At 43.7% G+C, this 14,803-nt stretch overlaps 1 protein-coding gene across 1 annotated transcript in view; it reads left to right on the top strand.

Annotated features, from left to right (window-relative positions):
* LOC311230520 (innate immunity activator protein-like) overlaps nt 1–14,011 on the top strand; it is a 53,093-nt gene extending 39,082 nt beyond the window's left edge. Inside the window, exons 9-10 of the mRNA XM_084316814.1 lie at nt 60–813; nt 13,346–14,011. Coding sequence (XP_084172940.1) covers nt 60–813; nt 13,346–13,438 — 847 coding nt within the window. The 3' untranslated portion in view covers nt 13,439–14,011. The remainder of the gene's footprint in view (nt 1–59; nt 814–13,345) is intronic.
* Nucleotides 14,012–14,803: the final 792 nt, after the last annotated feature.

The following is a 14,803-nucleotide window of genomic DNA, read 5'->3' on the forward strand; positions in this document are numbered from 1 at the left end:
ATTTAAAAAGGTGCACTGCGTTTTTGCTAACATGCAACATTCTCGTACCATTTCCACAGGGCGTCGCCCGTGGAGCCTTCGTTTGACCCCGAGAGGCACAGGGGTCGCAGCAGATGCCCCCGGAGGCGGCTGACGGACTACGCGGTCATTTTGCCGCCGGAGCCGCCGGCGGTGAGGTCCAACTACGGCAGCCACACCAACTCCGAGGACAGCAACTCCGAACACTCGTACCCGTCGTACAACAGCTCCCCGTGTCAAGAGGTGCCCTGCGAGCTGCCCAGACAGCCCTCGTTCCAGCGCCAGCACCCCAGCCCGACCGGCAGCATGGCACCGCTGGCCCCTCATCCGAACCAGGTCTTCTACCAGAACCCCAGGCACCAATCCAACCCGGGCTTCCACCACCGCGGCTACTACGAAGAGGACGTGGGCTACTACCTGCTGGACATGGACATGGCGAGGGGCTATTACAGCCAGCAGAACCAGCCGCCTCCTCCTCATCCCAACAGGCACCACGACTACTGGTACAACGAGGCCCCCGTGCCCTTCCAGAAGGCGGCGACTCAGAGGCCCTCGCCCCACGGCGTGCGGCTGTCCCGCACCCCCTCCCTGTGGGACCCCCCGCACCACGCCGCCAACGCCAAGGGGCTCCCGCGGCAAGTGGTGAACGAGGAGCTGAAGTCGTGGCACCAGCGCAGCCAGGTCACCAGCGTTCCCAGGAGGCCGCGCTCCCTCGACAGGCAGGGGGGCATCCGCGTGAGGAACCCTCCGTGCCGTGAGTCACCGCTCTCCCAGAACCACAAGTACCAGGAGCAGGTAAACCTGTCTTTTCTATTTAATTTTTTTTAGCTTTTTTTGTTTTGTTTTTTTTCACAACCTGGCACAACAAACAGACAGACAAAACAATACAAAAACTGTCTGCAATAGGTGGCTAGGTGGTGTAGTGGGCAAGGCGCTCGCCACCAATGCAGGAGATGCTGGGTTCGAGCCCAGCTCTCCGCATTGCTATCAGCTTGGCTGGTCGTTCATACTAACACAATTGGCAGTGTTAGGGGTGGGAAAGCTGATGGGTGGGGATCGGACGTTGTAGACAGCGACTCCTACAGGTCGGTTGGTGCGCCTGCGCAGCAGAATCAGGAAGCGACGGGGGGCGGCGTGTCCCTCCCACGCAGACCCTCGCCGCTGAGAGATTGCGCTGTGCAGGTGAAAAGATGCGACGGCTGCTTCCTCGAGTACCGGAGGGGACACGTGATGCAAGGCTTCGTCCACATTGCAGCCGGCCTGTCAGGGCTGTACGCTAAGCTTTTTCACTAGGGGCACACTTGCCCCTAAATGAGAAATTTAGGGGCAAACAATATTTTTTAGGGGCACATTTTTAAATAACTATTTTACCATTATAGTAGGGCTGGGCGATATGGCCTCTAAATGATATCGCAATATTTTGACATTTCCTCTAAAGCACTTAAAAATGCTTGATTTAACCCTTTGATGCATACAGTCACGCCAATATGATGATTATAATAAGTCCCTGCAACATATGTTTGCATTATTAAACCATGAAGATGCTTTAAAAAATAATTTAATGAAAATGTACTAAGAGTAGTCTACTGACACACTAATAAAAATAATTATTTACATCTAAGACAATTTATATAAAAACTCTTGGGTGCCTTTTACACAGTACTGTGTTTTCTATCCACTTTAGCCAAACACACACACACACACATATATATATATATACAGTAACACACACACTACTGTGAGAAAATAATAATCACACAGACTTAATGATTTTAGAATATTTCAGATAATGAAATTAAATGTTTATATCATCAACTATCCAGTTAGTATTTATACTGTGTGTAACATTTGGCTACTTTAAATTATTGAATGTAGAGAGAGAGAGAGAGAGAGAGAGAGAGAGAGAGAGAGAGAGAGAGAGAGAGAGAGGGAGAGAGGGAGAGAGGGAGGGAGAGGGAGGGAGGGAGAGAGAGGGAGAGAGAGAGAGGGGGAGAGAGAGAGAGAGGGAGAGAGAGAGAGAGAGAGAGACCCTTCGCGTTTTGATAGTCTAAGCTGCCGTAGGTGATGACGTCACTCTCGAATGTAAACAGGAAGAGATGGAGACACACGGAGATGGCAATTCAATGATATACAGAAATGAATAACCAATAAATATGAAGTTATGTTTAAACTTCTGTTGTCAAGCGTTGTATATATATATATAATATAACCCACCCCCTTTCCTCACGAATGGAACTAGTCTTGTGGAGTCCGCTTTGACCGTTTTCCAGGGTTAGCAGAGATCGCTAGTTAGCTTAGCATAATCCTAATGGTAACCTTGGTTAGAAGCTACCGTTAGCTCATTGCTCGTGTCAATTAAATTGCATGTTATTAAAGGTCCGCGCTGGTCTGTCTAATGAAATTACAACCGCAACATTATATTGCACTGTACAGCCCTGGTTGTAGGCTAATGTTTTACTACAATTTGTATGGATTAATTTAGGAGTGAAATGCGAATGAAGGGTTGAAATTACCACTCGCAAGCTTGCCCCCAGATATTATTTTAAACTCGCACGGACCAAATTAGGGGGCAATTTGCGATCATATCATCGCAGTGTACAGGCCGGGAGGCATGGCCTAACAACGTTCGAGACAGGGGAGGGTAGAATTGGACGATACGAAATTGGGATGGGTTGGGATGGGAGAAAAATAGAAAATGGGAGAAAAAAGTAGATAAAAAAAAATGCAAAAGGTCTTGGGTTCAAACCCCAGCAGGGGGCCTTTCTGTGTGGAGTTTGCATGTTCTCCCCGTGTCCGCGTGGGTTTCCTCCATCTCCATAAAGACATGCGTGGTAGGCAGGCAGGGACTACAGATGAAAACTAGCTCATTAGCTAATTCTGCCACATTTACATTGATGTGGAAACTGAAGATGTTGATTCGTGTGCACTGTCCCTGGGTAATAAATAAAGTAAATAGAAAATATAAATGAATAATAGCAGTACATAAGTTCTCATGAGTTTGCGCCATAATCATACTATAGGATCTTATCCGTGTTTAATAAAGGTATACCGATTCATAATAGCTGTCTGATTAATTGGACATATCTCTAGCATTTTGAAGCAGTCAGCATGGGCCGATATCTCTACACCTACATGGCCGAACAGATATGTTACGAACAGGTAAACGTGCCAAACACCGGGGCTGCCCCGTGAAATGTCTTCATATTCATACGTGTGTGTGTGTGTGTGTGTGTGTGTGTGTGTGTGTGTGTGTGTGAGTGTGTGTGTGTGTACCTTCCTCTGAACGATTGGCATTAACACGTAGCTTATCATGCAGGGGCAGAGCCCTGGCTGTATTATGTAATGCTACGCTACACTAGCTTCATATCGCAGCCAGGCACATGAGTGCCATTAAGATCCCCCGGGCGATGATGTGTTTGTTTGTTTTGTTTTATTTAGATCCTGGGGTCCAAGAATATACATCCACACTCATATCTCACACACAAACACATTAAAAACAATAAATAAACAAAACAAACACTGCAATTAGACAAAGCAATAGACAGGCTCCAACTGAATTCATCACATACTGATTAATAGATAAATATCATTTAACATTGATAGCCCATGTGACCTTACTCCCTAATGCAAACATTCAAACCCCCGAATGCCATGTCATTTTACTTACTCAGAAGCATTGTATAATATAATAGTATTACTTAAACATAAGGGCCCCACCATCTCTCTCTATTTCTCTCTCACCTACCAGTCATATTTCTCAATGGGAAAACTGTTATTATTATTATTATTATTATTATTATTATTATTATTATTATTATTATTATTATTATTATTATTATGTAACATTAATTCAGAATTTATAATGCGTTGAGTTGTTGGTCAGTGAAGGCCTATCACAACTAAAATCAAAAGTGTTAATGGTAAGAACAAACAACCAAAACGCTGCAGTGCAGCCACCTGGGTATATCTCGTGGGGGCCCTCCGGCTCAGTGGGCCCTGGGGAGGAAGGTCCCACCACCCCTCCGTTGCTCAGCCACTGTTTGCAAGTCAGAGTTGGTGATGAAGTGCCAGGCGTCGCCCCGGGTGTGAGCGCGTGTCCCTACAGGACCCCAGGGCCGGATCCAGTTGCTGCTTCACACTTTCTGATGCCTCAGAGCTACGTCCTAGCGACGCCACCCCACGCCACGCCACGTCACAACCCCAGACATCTATCACCGGGGTTTGGCTGCACGATTTTGGGAAATAATCTAATTGCGATTTTTCTGACAGATATTGCGATTGCGATTAAATTTGCGATTATAATAATTTTTTTAACAGCCCCACAGAGGTTTATTGTAAAATGCGGCTTGCATCTGGCCTACGCGGTGGGTCTTTTCAGGACACCAAGCCTGAAAATGTTTCTTTTTACCTGGGAATCGATACCCAGGCACCAATTTCTGTACTTTACTCTCCCTCTCTGAAGTCTAAACTTCACAACACACAATCTAAAACCCCTTACCCCCCTCTCCCAAACCGATCTTGTATTTCAATGGGACTTCCTGGTTAAATAAAATTTAAACATTTTTTAATTGCGATTCAAATTTTTTTTGCGATTTGATAATTGCATCATTCCAAATCGCGATTTCGATTTAAAATCGATTAATCGTGCAGCCCTATTGGACAGCGAAGGTTTCAAAAGGACTTCTCGAGTGTCAGTGGTTTTTTATGACTCACTGTGATAAGGTTTTGCCACAACATCCGCACTCCGACCTAACCCGGGAAAACTCTTGGTAATAAACGGTGCTCGGGTCAGGGTGCCCTTTCTGACTCAGGTATGATTTATGATTTTATTACGGATCCCCATTAGCTGGTGCCATGGCAACCAGCTAGTCTTCCTGGGGTCCACACAAAAAAACATACAAAAACAATTATTGCAAAACAGAATTATTAAAAGTCAGTACTCAACACACAATACACAATGAAACTAACAATTAAGATGGCTAAAATTACATGCAAGCAAAGAAACAGAAAACAAAAAAACAAAACAAAATACTTTACAGTGTTAAATACAATTTAAGGTTGTTTTTAAAAGTGAATCTTTTTAAGAATTGCTTTCAGAATGCTCATCAATGTTACTAAAACATCAATTTCACCATACCTTTAAAAAGAAAAAAAACACACAAAGTAAACAGAAGAAGTTTTGGATAACATGGCTGCAGCTACACTCATGCATGACATATATTAATTTCCTTCCGGATTATGGCTCCTTTAAGTTTCTTTTTGAAACTGTCCTTGTTTTCCGTCCGTATAATATGTAATGGGATCCTATTCCAGTATGTTATGGCTCTATACATTGCCGTTTTCTTTAGAGCGTTGGTTCTAGGCAGAGGTAGGGTGAAGCGACTACTTGAAGCATGTCTGGTATTATGGTCATGTCTATCATTGGTGGATAAAAGCATAGAATACAATTGAGTGGGTTTACCCAAGGTACAAATGTTCTTTAAAAACCTAATCAAACTGCATGCTAGTACTTCCTGCTCGGCATAGAGTGAAGGCCCGGCTAAGTCGTGCGCACCGTGGGTCTAGATCTTCGCGATGGGGAGAGTCCATTCGCATTGTAATTCGCAGTGGTTTCGCTCAGCTTCACCTGCCCGTCTGTCGTTTCTCTGACAGCCTGAGACAGGTTTGTCCGGTACGCCCCGGTACGCTGCCTGAGGCTGAGACCCTAGAAAGCATCCCAGGATGGTATATTCCTGGAAAATATAAAGAAAACAGCCCCGATAAGATTTACAACTCGCACAACAGCTATGAACACTCGAGATGAACAGCGACACGCAATGAATATAGGAAACAAAGAATTGTAGACTAGGTCAATGGTAAATGGTGCATTTACATAGCAGCTTTTTATCCAAAGCGCTTTACAATTTTGTTCGTCACATTTTACCCATTCACTCACACTTTCACACACCGATGGCGGAGGCGACCATGCAAGGTGCCGATCCTGCTCATCGGGAGCAATTAGGGGTTAAGTGTCTTGCTCAAGGACACTTCGACACGCTGCCCGGGAGGAGCGGGAATCGAACCGGGAACCTTCCGATTACCCCTTTATACACTTCACTGAAGCCTCACGTTACTCGAGTTCGACATAAACGCGTTCAGCTTTGAAAATGGATATAATAGAAGCTGTGAAAGAATACCTTTGACATTAGGGTGCATAATATAAACTCTGAAATGAAGCATTACAACCCACTCTTGTAAGATTGTAAATCAAAAGCACAGCCCCCATCGTAATGAAGCCTTTTTGTTTCATGCCTGGCTCATTAGGATTTTCTGTATAAAAAGGTAGATTTGATGGTATTTTGGTACCATAAATCAGATATGGTGTCTTGATTTATTTCCGGCAGTCGCCAAAAAGGGGTTTTGCGGGTACACAGGTAGTAGACTATGCAGTATTTAGTGTTTTATTAATCCAGTTTAGCATTACATTACTACACGGTGTTACATGTGGTTGTAATAAAAACAACCACACTAGATTCCTTCTAGTCTGAAGTGGTTTTGGTTTAGAGCCGGTGTGTTGCCGGTCCTCTCTACTTTACCCCCTGGCTGAACTCTGGTTGAAGAGTCTTTTTTCTTTTCTACCATCAGGATCCCCACAGGCATTAGATTCTAAGGGAATTTGTTATCAGTAAACATACATGTTAGCAGAGGGATGTGTCGAGGCTTGCTGTACGCTTCATTGAACCTGGGGAACCTAAAAGAAAAAAGAAAAGGCTTGGTGTTGGATTGGCTGGCAACAACACGCCTGAGTGTCGTTTCTAGAACAAAGTTGCCTCTCAAGCTGCAAAGTGAACCGAAGGACGATTGTGAGATAGTTTCCGATACAAGTTTTAAACAAAGAAAAGCGTTTTTCTCCATAGAGCCGTTGTTCCCACAGTATCGTTTTTCCTCCGCCCTGATTGTTCACTGCGTTACACTGAGATACCGACTGGATTCTAGTGACATACTGAGATACTGACTGGATTCTAGTGACATACAGAGATACTGACTGGATTCTAGTGACATACTGAGATACTGACTGGAGTGGATTCTAGTGACATTTGTTTATTTGTTTATTATATGGATCCCCATTAGTCTACACCCATGGGTGAAAGACTATTCTTCCTGGGGTCTGAACACATAACTTACAACATTGGAGTAATAGAAAAAACTATAAAAACATAAGAAACACTTTAGCTTAAGTACATTCTCAAAATCTCACAAAAAGAACACACAAAGGCTCCAGCCACAAATACAATACTAACTAAATAAATCAATAACTCAACTGTATTTCATTATTCATAACAGCATTTTTCAACTTTTTCTTAAAAGTAAATTTGTTGCTGATCATCATTATCTTCACAGGTATACAATTCCAGTATGCAACAAGCTCTATAGCTCTGTGTCCAAACCCAACCCCCTCCAATGTACAGTTTCCCCCCCAGCCTACCCAACCCCCCACTCCACCCACACAACCACCTCCAATGTACAGTTTCCCCCCCAGCCTACCCAACCCCCCACTCCACCCACACAACCACCTCCAATGTACAGTTTCCCACCCCACCTACCCAACCCCCCACTCCCCCACCCCACCTACCCAACCTCCTCCATTGTACAGTTTCTTCCCCCTCAAATGTATATACTCTCTTTTTAGACTCCTTTTGTACACATAAACAGTACTGTATATTTGTAGATCTGGTATGTCATAAATGTCTAGATGCAACAGTACTGTCTACCTGTATGTCATGTATGTCATATATGTTATGATGAATTGAAAATGGGGGACCCTGATGTAAACAAGACGAAAGTCTTTCTCTGGTCTGCATCCCCTTCACAATTGTGTGTATATTGAGCTGTACTGTATTGTACCCATTCTGCAATCTGTTAATAACATTTTCAATCAATCAATCAATCAATCAATACATTACGGTTCTCTTAAAGTGCATTTGTTCTTGGTAGAGGTAGAATAAAATGAAGACCCACGGCGTGTCTGGTGACATAGCCATGTCTAGTATTGGTGGGTTGTAGTTCTGACCACAAAGACGAGATGTGACGCTCTGTTCTGACTGTGCAAGCTGAAGTTTCTCTAGATCCTGCTTTGAAGCGCTCAACCAATTGTTGGGCAGTAGTCCAAGTGGGATAGGACTAAAGCTTGTAATTAGTTTAACTGTCTTCTCACTCAATAGATGAACACACCTTCTGATCATTGAAATACTCCTACTCATTTTAGCCACTATGTTATTAATGTGCCTTGACCAAGCAAGCTTTTCATCAATAATCACACCCAACAACTTGGCCTCTCTAACCTGCTCAATAGCAGCACTATTCAACACAATATTTAGTTCCTGATCCGTTCTTAATTTATTTCTAGAGGCCAGCATGATAGTCTTTGTTTTTTAAACATTTAACTTTAACTTGTTTTCAGTAACCCAATTAGAAACCAGCATTAACTCTTCTTGGAGCAACGTATTAACCAAGTTATCTTTCTCTGCAGAGACATACATTGTCGTGTCATCCGCTACATTTCCATGCATGCACTATTTAATACATAAGGTAAATCATTAACAAAAAAGCAAAGGACTGGGGGGCGGTCGGGTGGCGTAGCGGAGATTGCGCTTGTCACCAATGCAAGAGGCTGTGGTCTCGACTCCCGGAGTCAACATTGCCTGCGGCTTGGGCCGATCGTCATACTAACTCGTTTGGCTGAGTTAGTGCGAGGGAAGTCGTGGGTGGTAATCTGGCGTTGTGGACAGCGACGCCTACAGGTCAGGTCTGGGCGCCTGCTCAGCGAAAGGCAGGAAGTGGTGAAGGCAGTGTGACCTCCCACGCGTTACACTTCACCAATGAGAGTCCTCGCTGCCAGGTGAAAAGAGAGCCGCTGGCTGTCTCTGCATGTGTCGGAGGAAGCATGTGGTAGACTTCAGGGTTCCCTTGTACCGACCAGTAGGGGGAACATGCGCACAACAACCAGGTAGGGGAGGGGGGGAATTGGCATAACGACTAAATTCGGGTGGGGAGAAAAGCATAGAAAATCAGGCGGAGAAAAAGCAAAGGACCAAGGCAACTTCCTTGGGGGACGCCACATTGAAGGGTTTCCATATCTGAAAGTGTCCCATTAAACAATACCCTTTGTTGTCTGTTAACCAAGTAACTATTCATTAATTGACATACTGAGATACTGACTGGAGTGGATTCTAGTGACATACTGAGATACTGACTGGGGTGGATTCTAGTGACATACTGAGATACTAACTGGAGTGGATTCTAGTGACATACTGAGATACTAACTGGAGTGGATTCTAGTGACATACTGAGATACTAACTGGGGTGGATTCTAGTGACATACTGAGATACTAACTGGGGTGGATTCTAGTGACATACAGAGATACTAACTGGAGTGGATTCTAGTGACATACTGAGATACTAACTGGAGTGGATTCTAGTGACATACTGACATACTAACTGGAGTGGATTCTAGTGACATACTGAGATACTAACTGGAGTGGATTCTAGTGACATACTGAGATACTAACTGGGGTGGATTCTAGTGACATACAGAGATACTAACTGGAGTGGATTCTAGTGACATACTGAGATACTAACTGGAGTGGATTCTAGTGACATACTGAGATACTAACTGGAGTGGATTCTAGTGACATACTGATATACTAACTGGAGTGGATTCTAGTGACATACTGAGATACTAACTGGGGTGGATTCTAGTGACATACTGAGATACTAACTGGAGTGGATTCTAGTGACATACTGAGATACTGACTGGGGTGGATTCTAGTGACATACTGATATACTAACTGGAGTGGATTCTAGTGACATACTGAGATACTAACTGGAGTGGATTCTAGTGACATACTGAGATACTAACTGGAGTGGATTCTAGTGACATACAGAGAATGAGATACTAACTGGGGTGGATTCTAGTGACATACAGAGATACTAACTGGAGTGGATTCTAGTGACATACTGAGATACTGACTGGGGTGGATTCTAGTGACATACTGAGAATGAGATACTAACTGGGGTGGATTCTAGTGACATACAGAGATACTAACTGGAGTGGATTCTAGTGACATACTGAGATACTGACTGGAGTGGATTCTAGTGACATACTGAGATACTGACTGGAATGGATTCTAGTGACATACTGAGATACTGACTGGATTCTAGTGACATACTGAGATACTGACTGGGGTGGATTCTAGTGACATACTGAGATACTGACTGGAGTGGATTCTAGTGACATACTGAGATACTGACTGGAATGGATTCTAGTGACATACTGAGATACTGACTGGATTCTAGTGACATACTGAGATACTGACTGGGGTGGATTCTAGTGACATACTGAGATACTGACTGGATTCTAGTGACATACTGAGATACTGACTGGGGTGGATTCTAGTGACATACTGAGATACTGACTGGATTCTAGTGACATACTGAGATACTGACTGGATTCTAGTGACATACAGAGATACTGACTGGATTCTAGTGACACACAGAGATACTGACTGGATTCTAGTGACACACAGAGTCTTCTTCATCTCACCAGACGTCTCACCCTGTGACCTGGTTTACTGCTGTGTTGCCAAGTGACGTGGGTCACATGTGCTAAGTGTCATGAAAACCTGTGGATAAACAGTTATGTCGACCTCACACTTAAATCTCCACACATGGTGAGGAAGGAATCGGCATGAACGCTGAAGAGTTGCTCAAACTGAAACCAGAGTTAATCAATTCAAACTGTTATAATCAGAGAGGGCTGGGTGGGGAGGGTGTGTGTGTGTGGGTGGGAGGGGAAGGGTGTGTGTGTGGTAGGGGAGGACAGGGTGTGTGTTTGGGGGGGGGGGGGGCCTTTTGGGTGTTTGTGTCCTTTTTTTAAACTTAAAATAATCACACGTGTTGTTGATATAAGTAGAAATAAGTAGAGGATATACTGTAGGCCCTTAGGCATTTTACTTACTCATAGTATATCCAGATTCTAAGTGTTTATTGCCTATATTTATTGCAACGTATAATATAACCGATAGGGTATATACAGATGTAAATGTAAATGTACAGACCCTCATCTGCACCTTTGATTACACTGCTTACTTGCTCATATTCTTATCTTCAGAGTTAATTATATTGTTTACATGGTTTGTTTTTTCCCATATTTTTATATTCAGATCTGCTTATTTTTATCTTTACTATAGTTTTATTGCCTATATTTTCTTCTATATTTATTTATGTCTTCTACTATACTATTACCCTGCCCGTACCTGTACCTCCCCTCCCCCATGCTGCTATGACGCCTGAATTTCCCCAAGGGGATCAATAAAGGAATATCTTATCTTATCTTAGGCTACGTTCACATTGCAGGAAAAAGTGGCCCACAACAGATTTCCTTGCTCATAATGTGACTGATATGCTCATATGTTTCTTTCAGTATCAACAGCACAAATCACATGGAATCTGATCTTTTCAATTCTGATTTGGGCCACTTTCATATGTGGTCCTAAATCAGATGCCGGTCTGATTTTTCACAATGCAACCTCAGTCTGAACAGTCATGTGACCTCTGATGTTGGCCACATAATTTTTTTTAAATAATAATAATAATAATAAAGCCAAACAAAAAAATCTGATCTGAGCAATAAATCAGAATTTCTTGCAGACTTGCAGTGTGAACGTAGCCTTATATTTAGGTACAGAGAGGGAGTGTCCCATTGGGTAACTTACGCTACATTCCTAACCTTCCCCTCATTTGAAGCAATGATTCAAATGACCCACAGCGCGGGCGAGACTGACAGCTGTAGGGCTTCTCGGTGTCCGGTGTCTCTGAGACGCCTCGGGTTTCAACCTCTACTTCCCCTTGAATAATTGAGATCACGTTGAGACGTTGATGGCGGGAGGGAGGCTTAGGTGTGCCTTCCTCCCCCGTAGTCAGCATCACTCACCGAGACGTGGAATATCATGCTGCCGCACGCTGATGTGCTCTATCCCACTGTTTCTCAGCCATTTAGAAATCATACATGAGATAAGATATTCCTTTATTGAATTCAGGGTATCATAGCATATAAATGCAGTCCATAGCAGGAGGGGGGAGGGGAGGTACAGGTATGGGCAGGGTAATAGTAGAAAGACATAGTACATATAGGCAATCAATTAATCATAGACAATGAGAGGTTGTGAGTCAACACTGAACCTGAGGTACATGCTACTGCAGCAAACAGCTGCCACATCAGAAGCCTAATCGTGATATGACTAATACTATGAAGATAGAATACTGTCAACACGTTGGTCATGTGAGACGGGTGAAACACCTTCATGTAATGATGTTCATAATGTCATCTAAAACATACTTTGCTTTGTTCGAAACCGAAATATTCGTAGACACCTATGTTTTTACATAATGCTATGTGAGAGTTCCATGTCAAATTGTCAATTAAATAAAGAAATGTATTACACCCCAAAATCTAAATTAAAATACTCTTTCTATATCAATTCCATCTATCGACAGCTAAACATTCCGTTGGTAAATAACGTGAAAAAAAATATATATATATACACTATATATATATATATGTATCCTATGGTCAAGGGCAAGTCAGTGATTATTTGTGACCATGACCAACTTGACCAAAACCAGACGACAGACTGAAACCTGTGACTCCGTGGTGTGTGAAGCACAGGTGCGTTGAGTCATCTGCTCCCGTCAGACTTGCGTCATGGATTTGGGACTTATGTACTTGGGTACACAGGGGAAATTATTCGCGACTTGGCTTTGTCTCGTCGCTCAGTGGACAACTTGTTGAGACGTGTTTGTTAACGGAGGGAGCTAGACTCTAAATGACTCGCGATATTTATCGCCGATGTGTGTAAATAAATCACTGTGTATCTGTTGATTGTCCGCTCTTTCTCACACCTGCTGAGGCGTGGTGGTGTTATCGCTAGGGTTGGGATATCATTTAAATATTTTAGATTAGATAGATCACTTACTCATAGTAAATATTCAGATTCAAATCCTTTATTGCCTATATTATTTATTGTAACGTATAATATAATCTCGTATTTTTATATTCAGAGTTCATTATATTATTCACACTGTTTATTTTTGTCTCATATTTTTTATATTCAGATGTCTTCCTACTATTATCCTGCCCATACCTGTACCTCCCCTCCCCCCTGCTGCTGACGCCTCAGATTTCCCCAAGGGGATCAATAAAGGAATATCTTATCTTATTTTATCTTATCTTAAACTGTGTGCCAGGGTTCTAACGACATTGTCCCATGTTTGTGTCGCCGCCCTGCAGGTGATCCAGAGGAGGCTTTTCCAGAGGGCTGCTGAAGACACTCCAGTGCACTGGTTTACTGAAGACACCTCCGAGATCATCAGCCAGGTGTGAGGAGAGGAGACCCTCTCACTGAACGCTTGTTTACATATCGGCCAGAACTGGATTCATCTATACAACCAAACTGAAGTTCTAAGAAAGTCGCGTTGGATTGGATTCAAAAGTAGGTTCTGCCTTGAGAGGTTTTTTTTACCATAGAGTTTTAACAGGAGGACTGGAGATCTGGACATGTTCTGTGCTGCACCGTACCTTTTCAATGGGACTAAAAACGTCTGATCGCAGCCTAAAGATCCGCAAACATGCCGCCCATAAATGGAACGGGATCAATAAAATGTAGTTAAAATCGATCATAAATTAATAGGGATCGATAAATTAACCTTCTCTGCGGAATGACCCGTCGGAGGAGGAGGACACCACTTCCACCCACTGCAATGATTTCAGAAGCAGGGGTCAAGGTAGGGCGGCTAAGTGGCGCAGTGGGCAAGGCGCTCGCCACTAACGCAGGAGATGCTGGGTTCGAGCCCAGCTCTCTGCGTTGCTTCCGGCTTGGCTGGTCGTTCATACTAATACAATTGGCAGTATTAGGGGGTGGGAAAGCCGGTGGGTGGGGATCGGACGTTGTGGACAGCGACTCCTACAGGTCGGTTGGTGTGCCTGTACAGCAGAATCAGGAAGCAACGGGGGCAGCGTGAGCCTCCCACACGTTACTCCTCGCCAGAGAGATCGCGCTGTACAGGTGAAAATATGCAATGGCTGCCTCCTCGTGTACCGGAGGGGACATGTGATGCAAGGCTTCGGCCACATTGCAGCCGACCAGTGGGAGGCATGGTCTAACAACGTTCGAGACAGCTGAGGGTAGAATTGGACAATAGGAAATTGGGATGGGAGAAAAATTGAAAATGGGGAGAAAAAGTAGATAATAAAAAAGAGAAGCAGGGGTCAAGGTCCGAGACCGAAAGAATGCTTGAATGCAACCGGTGACTTCCTCATCTAGAAGGGAGGAGTGTAATTACAATCGAGCGACTGACGTGTGCTTTGGTTGTTTAGAACACATGTATTGTCACACCGTTGCAAAACTGTTTTAATGTGGATTTGGGGGCATTTATATATTCATGCATCCTTTGGCCACAAGGGGGTACAGTAGTTAACCACAATGTAGACGACAACAATAGTCTCAAACAAACATCTAGCCCTCTGGTAGATTTCCTGGGAGGCGATGGTACTGCAGCAGGTGGGGTAGTCCACCCCATAGATATATGATGACTCACCCGCACTGCTGGCCAACGGGGACTGACGTTGCCACAAATGGCGGCCATCTTGCTACATAACATAACATGAACGTCTATAGTGCATGTACTATTGAAATAACCATAGCTTACTAAATTCTCAACCGTTTGGTTTGTTAAAAACGTCAGAGAT

Source organism: Notolepis coatsorum, assembly GCF_963971535.1.
Source record: "Notolepis coatsorum genome assembly, chromosome: 6".
NCBI classification, from domain to species: domain Eukaryota; kingdom Metazoa; phylum Chordata; class Actinopteri; order Aulopiformes; family Paralepididae; genus Notolepis; species Notolepis coatsorum.